Here is a 19722-nt window from a genome sequence, read left to right as displayed (position 1 = left end):
CAGCCAGGGATAGCCAAGAACCAGATGGGTTAGTGGAGTCTTAAAAACAAACAAACTGATTAACTCAGAATGATTTCTGGAATGATGTTACCAGTTCAGTAATGTGGGTGACGTCTGGTAAACGCTGACCATTCAGGGAGGAGGTTCATAGAGCATGAGGCAGTGGCTCAACAGTTAAGCCTAGTTTCTTAGCAAGGGAAAAGTCAATAAAACTCTGTTCAGCGCCGGAGTCAATTAGTGGAGTGAGTGGGTGGAGGCGTGAGCGGTTAGCTCACAAATTCGTTAAACTGTAGGCTGGACGACCTCTAATTATCTCTTTCTAAATTCAGATTATGCCGAAGTTTTTATATTCTGCCCTAAAAATCATAGAAATGTGATGCCATGATCCTCCAGTCCTCCTGTGTTGGCTCACTCGGCAGCAGAGACCTGCAAATGGATCTCAGAGAGTTACTGAAAGAGAGATTGCTGAGGAAAGAAAGTACTGTGGTGGAGCCATGGGCCTCGCTAACTGGAAATCCCTTTGCTTTGCTTCTGACTTTGTCTTGTAAACTTTTCTCCTGAGCCCTGTGTATTGAGTCCAATCTACATCACGTGTCTAACCAGATACTTATCCTGGTTACTGGAGGCCAAGATAATGCCGTCCAGATTATATCCTGTAATGCACATTATTAAGCAAATAGTAAGGACTTCTTTCTTACATTTGCACAGTACCTCTAAAATTAGAATCATCCTATCTCAGAGTGATGTTAAAAAAACATTTCATGCAGTTATGACATCTAGGCCAGACTATTGTAATACTTTATTTTTCAGGTTGCACTGATCAAAAATCCTGCAGTGAGATTTCTGACATGGACTAAAGAGACCATATTTTTAGCTATTAAATCAAGAGTCAAAGTTAAATTACTCCTCATATACAAAGTCTTGAATAATCAAGCCCCATCTAGTCTTAAACACCAAATTTGACCATATATCACCCCAAATGAGCACTTTGTTTCCTATTCTACTCTAGGAGCCACAAGGCGCCACAAGTCTGAAAGCAGAGCTTTTAGCTGTCAGGTCCCTCTCCTATATTAACCAGCACCCAGTTTGGATTCAGGAGGCAGACCCTCTTTGTACTTTTCACTTTTCTTTTTTTTTTATAAAGCTTTATAAAGTTTGTTTCGGGTCACTTGATCCAGCCTCTCTCTTAAATATGCAGCAATAGGCTCAGGCTACTGCTAAGGCTCTCCATGATGCTATGAACATTTCCTTTTCACTCCCCTGTTTATACACCACTTTGCTTTCAGTCATTACGTCTTGATGCATTCTCAATCATCCAGGTAAGTAAATCTCCAAAAGTTGATTCTGTTCATCTGGACGTAGCGTTTTGTGGGAGAAACGTTTCGTCACTCATCCAAGTAACTTCTTCAGTCTCAGCTGACTGCAGGTTTCAATCTTATAAACAGTACATTTGCATAATGACTGAAACCAGCCCACTGATGAACAATGGGCTGGGAGGTCAGTTCCTTCATCATGATTATGCAAATTCTCATGACCATTGATCAACAACCACTGATCAATGGCCATGAGTATCATTCACAGAGAGTTGGGGAATGGCTGCAATCACAGCATTGTAAGATGGTGACAGATGTACCCTTAGGCCCCCTCCTCGATTCAGAGATGGTCTTTCCCTTTTCACGTAAATGGCCTCCTTGACTCCGCGCTCAAACCAGCGTTCCTCCCTGTCCAGGATGTGTACATCCTCATCATTGAAAGAGTGTCCACTGGCCTGTAGGTGTAAATAGACTGCAGAGTCCTGGCCTGACGAGGTAGCTCTTCTGTGTTGTGCCATCCTCTTAGCCAGAGGTTGTTTGGTTTCCCCGATGTATAAATCCTGGCAATCCTCCTGCACTTAACAGCGTACACTATGTTACTCTGTTTGTGTCGGGGGACCCGATCCTTGGGGTGGACCAGTTTTTGGCGCAGCATGTTTTGGGGTTTAAAAGCCACAGAGACCCGGTGTTTAGAAAAAATGCGTCTCAACTGTTCCGATACTCCTGACACATATGGGATCACTACAGGTTTTCGCTTGGACAGCGGTTGTCCTTCTCTCCTGGATCGGCTGGAGCTTTCTTTAGGTGCCTTTCCAGCTTTGACAAAAGTCCAGCTGGGATAACCACATTTACTCAGGGCCTTCTTGATGTGATGTTCTTCTGCCTCCCTGGCTGCTGTGTCAGTGGGGATGGTGTTCGCTCTGTGTTGTAGCGTCCTGATGACACCCAGTTTGTGCTCCAGTGGATGATGAGAGTCAAACCTTAGATACTGATCCGTATGTGTAGGTTTACGGTACACGTCAGCTTTTAGATGTCCCCCATTACTGATGGAGATCTCACAGTCTAAGAAAGCTAACCTGCCACTTTTCATATCCTCTCTGGTGAATTCGATGTGTCGGTCCACTGAGTTAATGTGATCCGTGAAATGTGGTACGTCCTGAGATTTGATTTTCACCCAGGTGTCATCCACATATCTGAACCAATGGCTTGGTGGTGTTCCAGGGTAGGATAGCAAAGCCCTCTTTTCCACTTCTTCCATGTACAAATTGGCCACGATGGGTGAAACTGGGGAGCCCATGGCACACCCATGTTTCTGCCTGTAGAACTGACCCTTGTATGTGAAGTAGGTGGAATGAAGACACAGTTAAGAGCAAACACACTTGGTGGATGCTGAGAGTGGTCCTGTTGCTGAGGTTGGGGTCATCCTGTAATCTCTTACGGACTACCTCCAACGCTTCCGTGACTGGGATGCAAGTGAAGAGAGATGTAACGTCGTACGAGACCATGGTTTCATCTGCCTCCATAATGACATCTCTCACCTTCTCAACAAAATCCAGGGTGTTCTGGATGTGGTGTTCAGAGCTGCCCACCAGCGGGTTGAGGATCGAAGCCAGAAACTTGGAGATGTTATAGGTGACAGAGTTGATCATGCAGACAATCGGTCTTAAAGGTGCACCCTGTTTATGTATCTTCGGTAAACCATACAGACTTGGTGTAGACTCCCCTGGGTACAGCCTGTGGTATGAGGTCCGGTCAATAGCCTTGTCTTGTTCTAACTGCTTCAGACAGTCTATCACCCTCTTCCTGTAGCCACTTCCTGGGTCTCCTTTTAGGGGCTCATAAGTATTTTCATCACTGAGCAGTGACAAGATTTTCTCATGATAGTCTTTCTGGTTTAGCAATACTGTGCACCTACCCTTGTCTGTCAGAAGGATGATAATGTTGTTGTCATCACTAAGTGATGTGAGTGCCTTCCTCTCCTCCATGGTGATGTTGGATGCTGGGGGCTTTGCATTGCTGAGACAGGCCGAAACTTTTGTCCGTAGTTGCTCTGCTTCCACTTCTGCAATATTGTTGTTACGAATTGCTGTTTCTGTGGCTGTGATCAGCTCCACTAGCGGGATTTGTCTCGGTGTGACAGCAAAATTCAACCCTTTAGCAAGGATGTTTTTCTCTGTTTGGGTGAGCTGTCTGTCAGACAAATTCTTCACCCAGTTGTCCACATCCTCGGTGTCGCATCCTTGTCTCTTCTGGCCACTGAGGACACTCTCCGTATTTTGCGGTGGTTTCCAACGTACAACAAGTAAGTCAAACTTCCTTTGTTGCCTGGTCTTAGACTTCTTGTGCTGTGCTAGACGAGCCTTCTCAGTAAAGTCAAACAACGTTTTTAGAGAATTCTCATCTAGAAGCATCTTAAGTCTCTGTCTGAGCCACTCCTCTTGAGATTTTAGCACGTCGATGGTAAAATTTGTTTGCCTCACCCATTCATTAAGCAGCTGATGCTGTGCCTTCTGGAGGATTTTTGTTGCCCGGAAGCCTTTAACTGAAGAGCTCATTTGCAGACTTTTAGGAGTAATCCTGTTTTGTCTGCATCTGAGGCTGAATCTCAGGTGGTTCCTGTAATCCGCCATCTTATGTGGTGTTTGCTCATACTGATGAACAAGCTTTAGGCAGTCCTTGCCAAAGTGGGAAAAAGGCCCTGAGTAAATGTGGTTATCCCAGCTGGACATTTGTCAAAGCTGGGAAGACGCCTAATGAAAGATCCAGCTGATCCAGGAGAGAAGGACAACTGCTGACTATGGTACTCATGGCCATTGATCAGTGGGCTTTGATCAGTGATTATTGATCAATGGTCATGAGAATTTGCATAATTATGATGAAGGAACTGACCTCCCAGCCCATTGTTCCTTCACTGGGCTGGTTTCAGTCATTATGCAAATGTACTGTTTATAAGATTGAAACCTGCAGTCAGCTGAGACTGAAGACGTCACCTGGATGAGTGACGAAACGTTTCTCCCACTGAAAACACTACATCCAGATGAACAGAATCAACCATTGAACATTCAATCATTTGTTATTATTTACCTCAGGACTAAAGACATGCTGTGGAAGTGAACCAGTCTCCCTCCTCTTACTCCTAACAGGTCACAGCAGTTGGCTGCTCCTTCCTGAGCCTGATTCTGTCAGAGGTTTCTTCCTGTTAAAAGGGAGTTTGTCCTTTCTGCTGTTGCCAAGTGGTTGCTCATAGGGGGTGATGTGATTGTTAGGGTTTTCTCTCGGGCTGTTGAGAACTGTTGAGGTGACACAGTGCTAAACAAAAAAAACAAAACAAAAGAAACCTTTTGGCTTTCGTTTACTTTTCTTTTTACTCTTGTTCAAAACAAATCCTTCTTTAAATCTGCTGTCCATTATTTTTGCAGGACCTCCTGCGCCGAGACATGCTTTACTACAAGGGCCGGATTGACATGGACCACATGGAAGTAATAGATCTGGAGGATGGTAAGGAGAAAGACTTCAACATCAGTGTAAAAAATGCTCTGAAACTGCGCTCGCTAGCTGGTGATGAAGTCCACCTCCTATGTGCTAAGAAGCCTGAGCAGAAAGAGCGCTGGCTCCGAGCCTTTACTGATGAGAGGAGGCAGGTCCAGCAAGACCGCGAGACAGGTCAGACATGTGCTCAGTTCGTCTTCATATGAATGGATGCTAATAACATTTGGATGATAATAATGGTGGCAATCCAAGTTTGTTGTAGCACTGTCGTGGCACATGCATTAAACAGATACAGACTCTGTAAACTTTCACAGAATTCTGATTTTTAAATTCATTTTGTCAAGGACATTTTCAGTCAGCTGATTGGAATGCTGTCGATCTGATGTCCATACGAATAAAGCTTTTGTTTTTCTTTTCTTTTTGTCAGGGTTCACTCTCACAGAGGTCCAGAAGAAACAGGCCATGTTGAATGCTGGCAAAAGCCATCCAGCTGGGAAACCCAAAGGTATGCACCAATCAATTTATCGTAGAGTAACTCGGGGTTCAATATCTTCCCCAAGGATACTGTGCAGACTGGAGATGGGAGTAGCCAAGGATTAAACCTTCCAATTAGTAAATGACCTGCTCTACCTACATGACTGCAGTGGACACCAGTGCAACTGAGGGGTAAAAAAGTGGCCCACAGATGATAACGAATCGAAATGTCTGGCAGTACACACTTTGTGATCTGCTGCCATGTGCGTATGTCAACAGATTATGTGTATATCTAATATTTTTCCTGTTTCACCTGTTTGGCTCTTTGTAGAAGTCTCCCTGTCATTCATAGCCGCTCACTTGGTTTGGTTTATACTGAACTTTTACCGAGTTAGATTTAAACAACAAATGCAATCTCAGACCCTCATAATGAAACCCTTCCTTGTTTCCTAATGCATATCCTATTTTCATCTTCGTAATATTAACCGCCTTCATCCCTCACTCACTCCAAACAGTACCGCCATACTTGTCAATGCTCTTGTCACATCCCGTTTAGATTACTGTAATTCTCTTCTCTACGGTCTGCCTCATAAATCCACCTGCTCGCCTGACTACCATGGGACTCAGAGCCTTTAGCTGTTCTGCTCCAAGACTTTGGATGCACTTCCACCAGATCATGAACTCTCTCACCACTTTTAAATCACGTCTCAAAACCAATCTATTCAAAATTGCATACAATTGATTCGGTCTTAGTCCATTTTTACGTTGCTCAGCTTTTATACTTGCTTTTATACTTTCATGCTTTTTTTTCTCTTATGTCTAGATTTAATTTTGCCATGTATTGTATTGTATTGTATTATGTTATATTGTTGCTATTGTTCTTGTGCTATTGTAAGGTGACCTTGAGGGTCTTTCAATTCAATTCAATTTTATTTATATAGCGCCAAATCACAACAGAAGTCGCCTCAAGGCGCTTTATATTGTACAGTAGATCGCACAATAATACATACAGAGAAAAACCCAACAATCATATGACCCCCTATGAGCAAACACTTTGGCGACAGTGGGGAGGAAAAACTCCCTTTTAACAGGAAGAAACCTCCGGCAGAACCAGGCTCAGGGAGGGGCGGGGCCATCTGCTGTGATTGGTTGGGGTGAGAGAAGGAAAACAGGATAAAGACATGCTGTGGAAGAGAGACAGAGATTAATAACAGATATGATTCGATGCAGAGAGGTCTATTAACACATAGTGAGTGAGAAAGGTGACTGGAAAGGAAAAACTCAATGCATCATGGGAATCCCCCAGCAGCCTACGTCTATTGCAGCATAACTAAGGGAGGATTCAGGGTCACCTGGTCCAGCCCTAACTATATGCTTTAGCAAAAAGGAAAGTTTGAAGCCTAATCTTGAAAGTAGAGATAGTGTCTGTCTCGCGAATCCAAACTGGAAGCTGGTTCCACAGAAGAGGGGCCTGAAAACTGAAGGCTCTCCCTCCCATTCTACTTTTAAATACTCTAGGAACAACAAGTAAGCCTGCAGTGTGAGAGCCAAGTGCTCTAATAGGGTGATATGGTACTACAAGGTCATTAAGATAAGATGGGGCCTGATTATTTAAGACCTTGTATGTGAGGAGCAGGATTTTGAATTCTGGATTTAACAGGGAGCCAATGAAGGGAAGCCAATACAGGAGAAATCTGCTCTCTCTTTCTAGTCCCTGTCAGGACTCTTGCTGCAGCATTTTGGATTAATTGAAGGCTTTTCAGGGAGTTTTTAGGACATCCTGTCTTAAGGGCACCTATAAATAAAATGTATTATTATTGTATTATAAGTAATGATCTGTTTTTTGTCTTCTCCTCAGCGGTGTCCAGACCTTATTATGACTTCCTCCTGAGGCAGAAACACCCCTCTCTCCCCTCTGCTTTGCCCCAGCAGCAGGTCTTTATGCTGGCTGAGCCCAAGCGCAAGACCTCCACCTTCTGGCACAACATTGGCAGACTGACGCCCTTCAAGAAGTAAAAAAACTGTAAGGAAAAAAAAGCCTTGGAGAAACGGAACAGAGAAGGAGAAAGAGTCTCTGTTCGTGCCTGAATAGACCGTTTTTAACCCTTCCTCTCTTTAATTCCTACACATAATATCCTCTAATTATTGATTTATTGTATAGATATGAATTGAATATGTTATCTTTTGAAAGCACTTTATATGTTGGTTAACAATCAGACATGGGAATGGTCCTCTAGAGACAATGAGTCAGATAGGTAGAGTAAACTCTTGGTTCACTTAATAATAGACCTTGAATCAAGCACTGATTGGAACTAAAACTACTACTGTACTGCTACTGTACTGCTACTGTACTAGTACTGTACTAGTACTGTACTAGTACTGTACTGCTGCAGGTGAGTGTGGGACTCCTGACTGTGCTGTCTCTGTGAGGACGTTGCCTGTCAACAAAACCTTGTTTATTTTCACTCTTCTGTTGCTTCATGATTTGACAGATGCCAAGTGTTTGTAGTGCCAGATGATCTGTTTTTATATTTGTTCCATGTCTGCTTATGAAGAGACAACATTTCTTGTGCGTTTCCATGTACAGAAATATAATTTCAGCTATGTTTTGTTTCGTGATTATGATCCACCGGGATTTGGTTTTGTACTTCTCTGGTGTAATGTGCAAATTCCTGATGAATATCAAACGCAGCCCAAAGAAGAATCGGCTCAGCACATGTTCTCGGCTGTTCTGGCTCCACGGTCTGAACCTCGACGACTCCTGATACCTGCTGTGTCAATGAAAGTACGCAACTCGCTCGATTTTCTTTTTCTTTCTGTTCTTTGTTGAAGTGCCATTTGAAGTGTGTCATGGATGCTTTACAATGACATGCATGGATGTGCTTAAAAGAAATACTGTGAGGAATATTTTTTTATCTCTGAAGAGCCCTGCTATATTTAACCTGATAGCTGGTTAAAGCTGGTTTCATTGTGCAGCCATGCTGACAGCATCTCTCTGTCTCACACACACACTCTTTTATCTACCTGTATTTCTGATATTCACTATTCCTGCTCTGTGTATCTGATTTCCAGTATAATCTCATGTCAGATCAGTGCAGCCCGGCGATATTGCTCTGTAAGTGCATTTAGTGAAATGTACTCCTTACTCCTTTCTGTTCAAAAATTAAACGTTCCTAAAATGACACATGTCGCTTCAACTTGGGGTGATTTTTACTTTGTTTCATGCCACTCTTTTTGCAGTTTCAGTTCTTTAACGACAAACCATGTGTACGCTAACATGGAGTACAAGCTAACATTTTCACTTTATATATTAAAAAACCTGCTGAAACTATGTTCAGTATCAAGTCTGTATTACTTTGCTTTTCATGCCGTTCAAAGGGAGATTGCTCTGAAAAGTGATACAGTTCACACTTAATGTAGTTACACTGCACTACTTATATTTAAAGGATGTGGGAAGCACAGACTATATAAATGAGAAAATAGCCACACACATACAGTTTCACTGACTCCACACTATTTACATTCAGAATGTGATGGTGCATCATGGGCAGTGATGTAACGGCATTACAAGTAATGGCGTTACTAACGGCGTTACTTTTTTCAGTAACGAGTAATCTAATTACTATTCCTATCGTTACAACACCGTTACAGTTACTAACAAGAAAATGCGGTCCGTTACTATTTTTCAACAAACAGACGGTTGAAGCTGTGTTCAGCTTACCGCATCTTATATCAGCTGCAGGAAGTAGCTGTAAGTAATCTGGACGCTACAGCTTTAAGCAGCTGCGCGCTCCCGCGGACGGCAATCACGATCACTGTCTAGCACAACACCTGGAGCTAAGGAGGCAAAACAATCGCATGAGTGCTGCTGTTTGACTGAGGAAGAATAAAGTAGTCGTGGTAAGCCGATCACATGACCACTTCAAGACAAAGCAACAAGGTGATATATACCAGTTTATAAACTGTGTTGATAGGCCACGTAAAACCAGAGTCATGATAAACAAGATATACGCGCGTTTTCCTGAATAGTTTCGTCACGTTTACTGTCTAAGGACAGCGCAGCGAGCACTCTCTGCTTATGAGCAAAAAAACAAACAAACCAGGGGACGTTTTAGGAGTGATGGCGAGAGAGAGAGAGAGAGAGAGAGAGAGAGAAAGACTGCAGAAGAAGAGAGAGAGCGAGTTTTGAGATGTGAGAGATTTGTGACGTTTAGCGTGTTTGGAGTGTGTAGTTCATGTGTTGTCTTGTGTAGTTAGTGTGTAGTGTTGTGGGTAGTTTTGTGTTGTGTGTCAGAACAATGAGGCGACTGCTGTCCCCAGGTAGAAACAGGAGTGATACACCTGCTGCTGTCAGACCTGCAGGTATCAGGCTGTGATGTTCTCCTTTATAGTGGACAGAAATTATGTTTTTGAGTGGCACAAATAATTTGTGTGGCATCTTATTGAATGCAGAACAGCTGATTGTTCTGTAAATAGTTTGAAATGCTTATTAAAAAAAAGGGTAAAAGGTAAATGGATGCAAATAACTTTGTTGACAATTGACAATTTATATTTGCATTTAAAGTTATGAAATATGATTCAATAAACATGTTTGTGGTTGTTACAGTAAAAAATGTAACTTTTTCTACTCTGATTTTATGTTTTTTGTCTGATTTTAGATCAATTGTGTTAATACAGTATGTCAAAATGAAAACATAACTGTAAATTCAGACACGTGAGGTTGTGCTGAAAAGAATAATACCAAACAAGGCAAAGTAAATAGTTTTTAAAGGTAAAATGTGGAGGGAAAATCAAAAGTAGTTAAAAATGGCCAATCATACCCTGGACCCCAGAGGGTTAAACATTTTCTTTTAAAGTAACGCAGTAGTTACTTTTCAAGTAATTAATTGCTTTTAGAATATTGTAACTCAGTTACTAACTCAGTTACTTTTTTGAAGAACTAACTAGTAACTATAATTAATTACTTTTTCAAAGTAACTTTCCCAACACTGATCATGGGCACTTTCATACTGTTTGTTTATTGCTAGCAGCTAACACTAGCAAGTGGAGTTAGCAGGCTGCATCAATGCAACTTATAGATGCTTAGTAAAAAGCTAATAAATGACTAATAGCACTTCCACATTGCCTTTCCCCCCTCTCCTGGAGGTCACCGTTTGGTGTTAAGTAATGTAATGGTGTATTATTGTAGGGTTTTTGACTTATAATATTGAGAACCTTGAGGCAACTGTTGCGATTTTGGAACATATAAATAAAACTGAATTGAAAGTTTCTAATGTTTATTTCTGATCAGCTGCTCTGGTCCTTTGGTTGTGAGTTCCTACAGTGAGTAGATCTAAAGCTTGAATATAGAACCCAGAGGAGGTGTAAATGTGTAGATCCTCTCATGAGGGTTAGGGTTAGTGTATAAGAGTGTATAAAGTATAAAAATTAGTGCTGCCAAAATTAACGTGTTAACGCAAATTAATCCGCCATCACGGTCAACGCGATTAAAATTTTTTTTAACACAATTAACACATCTGGAGTGCAGAATGACCCAATTGCCAGTCTTGGTAGCCGGGGATCAGTCCTCCAGGGCCTCCGCTCCTGGCCGCCGCCCGGCACACAATGCACCCGACCCCTACTGCGCCTCCTGCGGGTGGTCGGCCTGCGGGAGGATGGGCCCATGTCCCCTTTTTGGGCTGTGCCCGGCCGGGCCCCATAGACTAAGGCCCGGCCACCAGACGCTCACCCTCGGGCACCCTCCCCGGGCCTGGCTCCAGGGCGGGGCCCCGGTAACCCAATCCCGGGCAGGGTAAATGTTCCCTCAATGTTTTTCTCATAAGGGTCTTCTCAATCGCTCTTTGTCTTGTCCATCACCCAGTACCAATTTCCCACGGGAGACCTTACCAGGGGGCAAAAGCCCCCAGACAACATAGCCCCTGGGATCCCTGGGACACACAATCCCCTCCACCACGATAAGGTAGCGATTCATGGAGAGGCCCTGTTAAATCCAGAATTCAAAATCCTGCTCCTCACATACAAGGTCTTAAATAATCAGGCCCCATCTTATCTTAATGACCTTGTAGTACCATATCACCCTATTAGAGCACTTGGCTCTCACACTGCAGGCTTACTTGTTGTTCCTAGAGTATTTAAAAGTAGAATGGGAGGCAGAGCCTTCAGTTTTCAGGCCCCTCTTCTGTGGAACCAGCTTCCAGTTTGGATTCAGGAGACAGACACTATCTCTACTTTCAAGATTAGGCTTCAAACTTTCCTTTTTGCTAAAGCATATAGTTAGGGCTGGACCAGGTGACCCTGAATCCTCCCTTAGTTATGCTGCAATAGACGTAGGCTGCCGGGGATTCCCATGATGCATTGAGTTTTTCCTTTCCAGTCACCTTTCTCACTCACTATGTGTTAATAGACCTCTCTGCATTGAATCATATCTGTTATTAATCTCTGTCTCTCTTCCACAGCATGTCTTTATCCTGTCTTCCTTCTCTCACCCCAACCAATCACAGCAGATGGCCCCGCCCCTCCCTGAGCCTGGTTCTGCTGGAGGTTTCTTCCTGTTAAAAGGGAGTTTTTCCTTCCCACTGTCGCCAAAGTTCTGCTCATAGGGGGTCATATGATTGTTGGGTTTTTCTCTGTATCTACTGTACAATTAAAGCGTCTTGAGGCGACTGCTGTCGTGATTTGGTGCTATATAAATAAAACTGAATTGAATTGAATTGAATTGAATTGAATGTCTGTTCTGCTACTACTCAAGTTAAAATAGCATATATTCAAATAGCGGCTGGTGCTTAAAGGCTTTTACATTTTCTGGTCTGAGTCTGAATACCTTGGCTGGCGTACTGGACTTACTTTAGTATTAATTCTTAACCAGACAGTCGAGCTAAAGACAAATATAACAGAGGTGACGCAAACATGCAGCACATGTGACATCCAACATATTCTTGAGTGATATGTGTCGTTATAAAATAGAGCATATAACATACTTTATCAGCTACGTTTGACCTTTCCAGGTTTATTGAGACATCCCATTTCTCTGACAGAGATATACAGGTGACCCCGATAAAGATTTCTTTTTTTTTTTCTTTGGCCCGTCCCGTCCGGCACTGTAACAATCAGAATTATTGTCTGAAGGCCAAGACAAATGTCCGACAGATTTATGTTCCCAACTGGATCATTACCACTTTGCCATACTGGTCCACTTGATTGCCATAGTTTATTTGATCTTTATTATTTTATTATTTTATTTCCGATGCATGCATCGGAGTGTGAAACTGTATGAATGTCAGACAATAAGCACTAAACTGTTTTGGAAAAGTGCTTGTGTGAATGGGCATGACTGGGTGAATGAATTAGTTGTATAAAGTGCTTTGAGTGCTCATGTAGAGTAGGAAAGCGCAATATAAGAACCAGTCCATTTACTATTTACCATGGTACCATTTACCAAGTCACTTAGATAACCTAAAATGTTATTGTTTGGCTTTTTTCAGTGTTTTATTTGTTCGTGAGTAAATCGGTTTGGCTGAGATTAGAGTTATTAGATTAGATTAGATAAAATAAAACTTTATTAATCCCCCGGGTGGGTTCCTCCTTGGTTTTCACACAGCTGAATAAATGTCAAACAGAAAACTGATTAAACAGAAGTGTGAGACGGTCGAGAATTTACGCCAGTGTCCTGTTATATTTTAGATAGCAAGGAGCAGACGGCCGAGTTTATAAAACTCCACCGAGACAGCAGTGACGCTAATCAGAAGGCTAGACCGTCCAATTTCTCCAGCCGTTTACTTCCGGCCTACCCGACCTTCTGAGGACCCGGCCCACGTAGACCGCGAAGGCCGGGTCCTCAGGAGGATGCACCTATGAATGTGGACACCCCTAACATATACACAGAAGGGTGACAAGGGAAGTGGAAACACAGAGAACACAGCAGGAACAAATCAGACGTGACGAGATAGGGAGGAAGCAAAACTGAACACACCAAACACAGGACGCAAGACTGTCAAAATAAAACAGGAAACACACTGATACACAAAGACATGTGGCTTGACCCTGGGGTTGGGAATAAAACAGACACAGATGCAAATGACAGACAGGAGAGACAAGAAATGAAACACAAGGAGGGGAGCGTGGGAACATAAGGACACAACTAGGACCCAGAGTGCGAGGAAGCAAAAGACACACAACTACACACGGACACGTAGACGAGGGCACAAAGGGAACGTATAAAACAACATAAACCAGAAATTACAAATAAACTCAGCAACATAAAAAGGAGTAAACTCAATACTAAACTGTATAAAACTAAATCATTACAACACAAAGAATGAATCAAATACAAACTAAACTCAAAAAGCTGGGTCAAGGACCCAGAACCAATCTCTCTCTCCTGTGATATGAGACAGTGCTGCCATAAAGCTCATCACCTTTTTGCATCCATCCTTTCCATTACTGCCATGGTGTAGCCACAGTTGGCTATTGTAACTGAAAGCTGCCCTTCTATTGCGCTCTTAGGATACTCGAGCTGTCTCTGTATAACCGATGTGTCTGGTTTTTTTTTGTTTTTTGTTTTTTTTTTGCCTGTCCCATTTGGTTCTTTAGCCGTCAGAATTGTTGTCTGAAGACCAACAAGGATACCAAATGGATCATCATGGCATTGCCGTATTGGTCCATTTGATCAACCTTTGTTGTTATTATTTATTTTATTTTCAGTTGTTACAGATGGGACAGACATGATTGGGGGATAGGAAAGGGAGAAAGAAAGAGAGGAAGGAAAAGAAAAACAGAAGGGAAGAGGGACAGTGAGAAAGGGCACTTACAAAGACAAAGAGAAAAAAAAAATCTCCTGGATCACCTGTTGAGAGAAAAAGAAGAGAAAACAAGCAAAAAAAACAACAAAACAAAGCAACATACTAAACACAACACCATCCCGTTAATCTAGCTAAGTGTGAACAGCAGTAAATACTAAATATTGAATGTTGTTGTGCAGCACGCAGGACAGACAGCGCACAATGTGCTTTGAAGTAGCAGCCAAGAAAGGTGTAGTTTATGTCTACGAACAGTGAACAGCCGTGTGCACACCTGTGTGGATCAGCGCGCTTGTATTCAAAAGGTTTCTCCATGTAACGGTCTGCTAGAGGGTGTGGAGGGCCATAGCCCCGTCCCCCAGGGCATGAAGCAGGCATGGAGGAGATCCAGGCTCCAGACATCCAGAGGCCCCAGAGTGCGAGAGCCCAAGGAGTACCACTGGAGGGGCATCCGTGCCACCCTCCTGGGAAGGGCTGAGGAGATCCCCAGACGAGGGGTCACCCAGTAGCCACGGAGCAGAAGCCAGAGGGGGCTGCACCGGCGTGCCCGCCAGCTCTGCTGGCAGCCAGCTGTGCCAGAGTGAACCGAGCTGCAGGCCCAGAGGCCCGAGGGCCCCCTACGCCCCGGAAGAGGCCTGACCGAGCGACAGGCACCAGGCCCCGCCAAGTAGCCACCGGGAGTGAGCTGGTGCATACCTGAGCGCCCAGCCCCGGACACCAAGAACCACCAATGCACCAACCCCTGAGGGCATCAGTTACCGGCAGGGAGTGCGGTGAGGGGAGATAGGCCTCCACACTTTGGAGGGCCTGGGAGTTCCCAGGGAGGTGGAGTCTAAGACCCGACCTGACATATAGACACAGACAAACAGGCACACACAGACACAAACATGCTTTCCCACCCTCATGCACACATATACAAACACTCAGCACTCACCCAACGTAGGGATAGACATACATGGACATGTACACACAATCACACTCCACAAACATACTCTATACCCCGGGTCCAGGTACCCTCGCCCCCAGAGGGGGAAAAGGCACCCAGACCCAAGAGATGTGACCCTTTCCCCCGGGGTGGAGGCAAGCAGACCGCCCCAGGCTCCGCAGCAGCAGGGAGGCCAATCGGACAGCCAACACCTCCTCCCAGTCCCCCGCCCCGATGGCTAGTAGAGAACGGGGGTGTGTGAAGACCCCATACCTCCCTCCTCCCGCTCATGTGTAGTGTTGCTGCGTGTTGTTCTAAAGTGCATTTAAAACAAGGGAGGGCATGGTGCTGCTGCCAGAGAGCAGCAGGTGTTAGCACGGCCCCTCCCGAGAACCCTCAATGTCTACATGGATTTAAAATTGAGAGGTGGGCACCGGCGCCAGAGGTAGGGTTGAACACACAGACCGTCCACTGGACGCCGTTAACGTGGTCACCCTCAAGGCCCTATATATATGTGTGTGTTATGACAGTGTGAATAATGTGGATGTCTAAGTTGTGGAATAAAATTGAGGCACAGGTGGCCAGAAGGGGACAGAGGGGGGGGAATGCCTCCCCTGCACCCTGGTGACACACCCGCACCCCAAGGCCCTACCTGTGTGGGTGGGTGTGGTGGAGTGGGAAGAGGGAGGCAGCCAGGGATGGGGAGGAAAAGAAGGGAGGGGCAAGATGCCCCTCCTTAGGGCCAGCTCCCCCGCTGACCCCAGTAGGCACCCCCGTCCTCTGGTACCCACCAAGGCAAGGGAGCCCAGGCCCATCCAGACCGGGGCCTACGGCAGCAGCACCGCCAAGCCCCACAGGACCTGGGGAAGCCCACCCCACCCCACCGCAGAGGAAACTGTACCCACCCCAACATTCAATCATCTCCAGACTACACAAGACAACAGACACCCAGGTTAGGTTTATTCTCCACCTCTCCTATGTCTCTCCCCCACCTGCAGAGTGGACTTCTGCAAGGATGGAACAACCTCCCTGCCAGTTGAAGAGCCCCCCAGTTAGGCCGATGCACCAGAGGCCCCCTGCGCCAGGGCTGAGCCCCCGTGCACTCTCCCGCCCACAACCTCGGCGACACACCGACGAGGACCGAAGCCCCCAAGGCCCAGCCAGAGCCCCATCATGGAGACGAAGCACCCCCGAACCCCAAGCCCCCACGCCTGTCCCGGATCCACTCAGGGGCAGCCAGGCCACCAGGCCAGTAACCTACGTCCGCCAGTACAGACCATCCCCCAGCCCCGCTGCACACAGCTACGAGGAGAACACCCTCTAAGAGCGACCAGAGCCACTAACCAGGTTATGACCACAACCCCCCGGGTTGAGCCCTCCAGGGATAACGTCTCTAGGGGTTCTCCAGGCGCCCTAAGCCCGTCCCAACCTCCACATCAACCACAATAGCGAAGGCAGGACCAAACCATGACCCCCCACCCCCACTAGGTGATGAAGCCGATCAAAGGAGCCCAAAGGGATTGATCAAATGTGGTGGCAGAGGCTGTATCAAGACTAATGTGATCTATTAGATGGTTTTTATATTGATTAGAATTAAGATTATTTTTATTTTTCCAGTTAAGGAGGACCGTTTTCTTGGCAATGCATAGGGCTGTAAAAACAATGTGGGCTGTGTTTATTTCTGCAGTGACCTCATCCAAGTTGCTCAGCAAGCACACTAAAGGAGAGGCTGGAATGTTACATTTCAGACACTTTGATAAGTCTTCACATATCTCACGCCAAAACTTCTGCACTGGTGGACAGAACCAAAGAGCGTGGATGTAATTGTCTGGTGTATTGCCTTGACAGTGTGAGCAGTTGTTGGAAGATGTAAAGCCCATCTGGAACATCCGATGACCAGTATAGTGCACTCTATGTACTAATTTGTTTTGTATTAATTGCAGACTGGGATTTTTAATCAATTTAAAGGTTTTTAAGCAAACCTGAGACCAGAAGTTTTGGTCTAAGCTTACTGATAAATCTGCTTCCCACTTTGCAATAGGAAGGGATATTGATTCATCTATTTTAGAAAGTGTTCTGTATATTTTAGATAATAATTTGGGGGATTTAAGATTAAGAAATTGTACCGCACTTGGTGGTGTTTGTAATTCAGCCTGACTGAGGTAAAATTTCTTTTTTACTATGGATTTAATTTGTTGATATTCTAAAAATCTTTTCTTGTTGATCCCATATTGTGTAACTAGTCTGTCAAATGGAATAAATTCTGTTCCCTCTAATATATGTTCTAAGTATTTAATTCCTTTACAACTCCATTCTGGAAAATTAATCATATTATTGTTTTGTAATATGTCAGGGTTATTCCAGATAGGTGTACGTTTGCATGGGATTAATGAGGACTCTGTCATTTTTAGAAACTCCCACCATGCTGTCAGAGAAGAGCTGATGTTGATGCTTTTAAAACATTCATGTCATTTGATGTTTGAGCTTAAAAATAGTAGGTCTGAAATTTCTAGATTATTACATAGTGCCTGTTCTACATCTAGCCAGGGCTCATCTAAGAAGGTGTGTTTAAACCATCTAGAGATGAACTGAAGCCTGTTGGCTAAAAAATAGTGATTAAAGTTAGGCAGATCTAATCCTCCTTTATCCTTGGTCCTTTGTAATGTTTTTAAGCTGATACGTGGGGGTTTGTCTTTCCAAAGGAATTTAGAAATAGATGAGTCTAGAGATCTGAACCAATCTTGTGATGGCTTATTTGGGATCATTGAAAACAAATAGTTTATTTTTGGCAAGACCATCATTTTTATAGCGGCGACCCTTCCCATGAGTGATATGGGTAAAGATTTCCATCTAGCCAGATCGCTTTCTACTGTCTTTAAAAGCGGGATGTGGTTTAATTTAGTTAATTCTGAAAGCTTAGGAGAGACATTAATATCTAAATATTTTATATTTCCAGATTGCAGTGGTGTAGAAGAAGAATTATGGAAGGAGCAATTAATCGGAAGAACTGTAGATTTTGACCAGTTAATTGAATAATCTGAGACTCTTGAGAAAGAGTTTATCAGTTCAATCACCCCAGAGAGATTGGTTTGTGAGTTTTGGAGAAAAAGTAACACATCATCCGCATAAAGGCTGATTATATGTTCTACATTCTTGCATTTTATGCCCTTAATTGTTGTAGCCTGTCTAATTGCTGCTGCTAATGACTCAATAAAAATTACAAACAGTGAAGGGGAGAGTGGGCATCCCTGCCTGGTGCCCCTCAGGAGACAGAAGCTGGAGGATGTCTGGTCATTTGTTCTGACACAAGCTGTTGGGGAATTATATCATATTTTTAACCAGCTTATGAAAGAGGTTCCAAAACCAAATTTGTGTAAAGTTGCAAATAGAAATTTCCAGCTAACTCTGTCAAACGCTTTTTCTGCATCAAGAGACAATATTATGGTTTCAATGTTTTTACTGCATGAGTAGTCTATCAAATTAAGTAATCTACGTGTGTTTGTTGATGAGTGCCTACCTTTTATGAAACCAGTTTGGTCAGGATGAATTAAGAGGGGGCTTATTTTCTCTAATCTTTTTGAGAGAGCTTTGCAGATTATTTTAAGGTCTACATTAATAAGGGATATTGGACGATAGCTTGAGGCAAATACAGGGTCTTTGCCTGGTTTTAGTAAGAGACTGATATTTGCAGAGTTCATATTTGGTGGTAGTCTACCATTTTCTTTGATTTCCTGCAACATTCTGTAAAAACACTGGTGCTAGAATCGTCCAGAATTCTTTGTAGAATTCTGCAGGAAAGCCGTCTGGACCTGGAGCCTTATTATTGGGCATACTTATCAGGGCTTCCTGGAGTTCACCTGGCGTCAGTGGCGAATCCAGTGCCATTGCTTGGGTGTCTAATAATTTTGGAAGAGTTATGTTGTCCAGAAACTGATCAATTTCATTTTTAGATGGGTTTATTTGTGGTGTATATAAAGTTTCATAGAAATCCCTAAAAATTTTGTTTATTTTTTTAAGATCATATATTGTATTCCCAGATAAATCTTTAACGGCACATATAGTTGTTTTTTCTTTATTGATTTTTAACTGGTTAGCAAGAAATTGTCCGGATTTGTTACCGTGTTCATAATTTTGCAGGCGAAGTCTTTGTACTAAGAATTTAGTCTTTTTATTAATAATTTCATTTAATTCTAGTTTTGTTTGGCGTATTTTGTTTAATATTTCTTGATCTTGGTGTGATACATAGGCTTTTTCTAAGGATTTGATGTTTTTTTCTGGTTCTTGAATATTTTTGTTTTCTTCTTTCTTCTTATTTGATGAGAAAGAGATTATTTTACCTCTCATCACGGCTTTCCCTGCTTCCCAGAGGACAGATGCTGATGTTCCAGGAATGTCATTAAAGTCTAAATATGAAGTCCATTTGATAAACTCTTCATCTTTGAGCAGCGATGTATTAAATCTCCAGTTTTTACTAGGCGTAGTATTATTCTTGTGCATTAGTGTTAAAGATACAGGAGCATGATCGCTGACAGCTATAGGATGAATCTCAGTGTCTGAAATGTCCCTCAGCAGTGAGCTGCTGACCAAAAAATAATCCAGACGAGAGTAGGAGTGATGGACATGTGAGAAGAAAGAATATTCCTTACTGTTGGGGTGGAGGGAGCGCCATGCATCGCAAAGACCAAAGTCGCTCATATACTGTTTGATTATATTTGTGGACTGCCAA

The 19722-nt window shown here is 43.5% G+C and overlaps 1 protein-coding gene across 3 annotated transcripts in view; it reads left to right on the top strand.

The window, feature by feature from the left end:
• arhgef4 (Rho guanine nucleotide exchange factor (GEF) 4) overlaps window positions 1–8473 on the top strand; it is a 91354-nt gene extending 82881 nt beyond the window's left edge. For all 3 annotated transcript variants that reach the window (XM_063484519.1, XM_063484520.1, XM_063484522.1), the window contains 3 exons: window positions 4733–4976; window positions 5230–5307; window positions 7135–8473. In XM_063484519.1, the coding sequence (XP_063340589.1) occupies window positions 4733–4976; window positions 5230–5307; window positions 7135–7292 (480 nt within the window). In that variant the 3' untranslated portion in view covers window positions 7293–8473. The remainder of the gene's footprint in view (window positions 1–4732; window positions 4977–5229; window positions 5308–7134) is intronic.
• Window positions 8474–19722: the final 11249 nt, after the last annotated feature.

The sequence above is a fragment of the Pelmatolapia mariae genome, linkage group LG9 (genome assembly GCF_036321145.2).
Source record: "Pelmatolapia mariae isolate MD_Pm_ZW linkage group LG9, Pm_UMD_F_2, whole genome shotgun sequence".
Classification (NCBI taxonomy): domain Eukaryota; kingdom Metazoa; phylum Chordata; class Actinopteri; order Cichliformes; family Cichlidae; genus Pelmatolapia; species Pelmatolapia mariae.
This window is presented reverse-complemented; position numbering and strand designations above follow the sequence as displayed.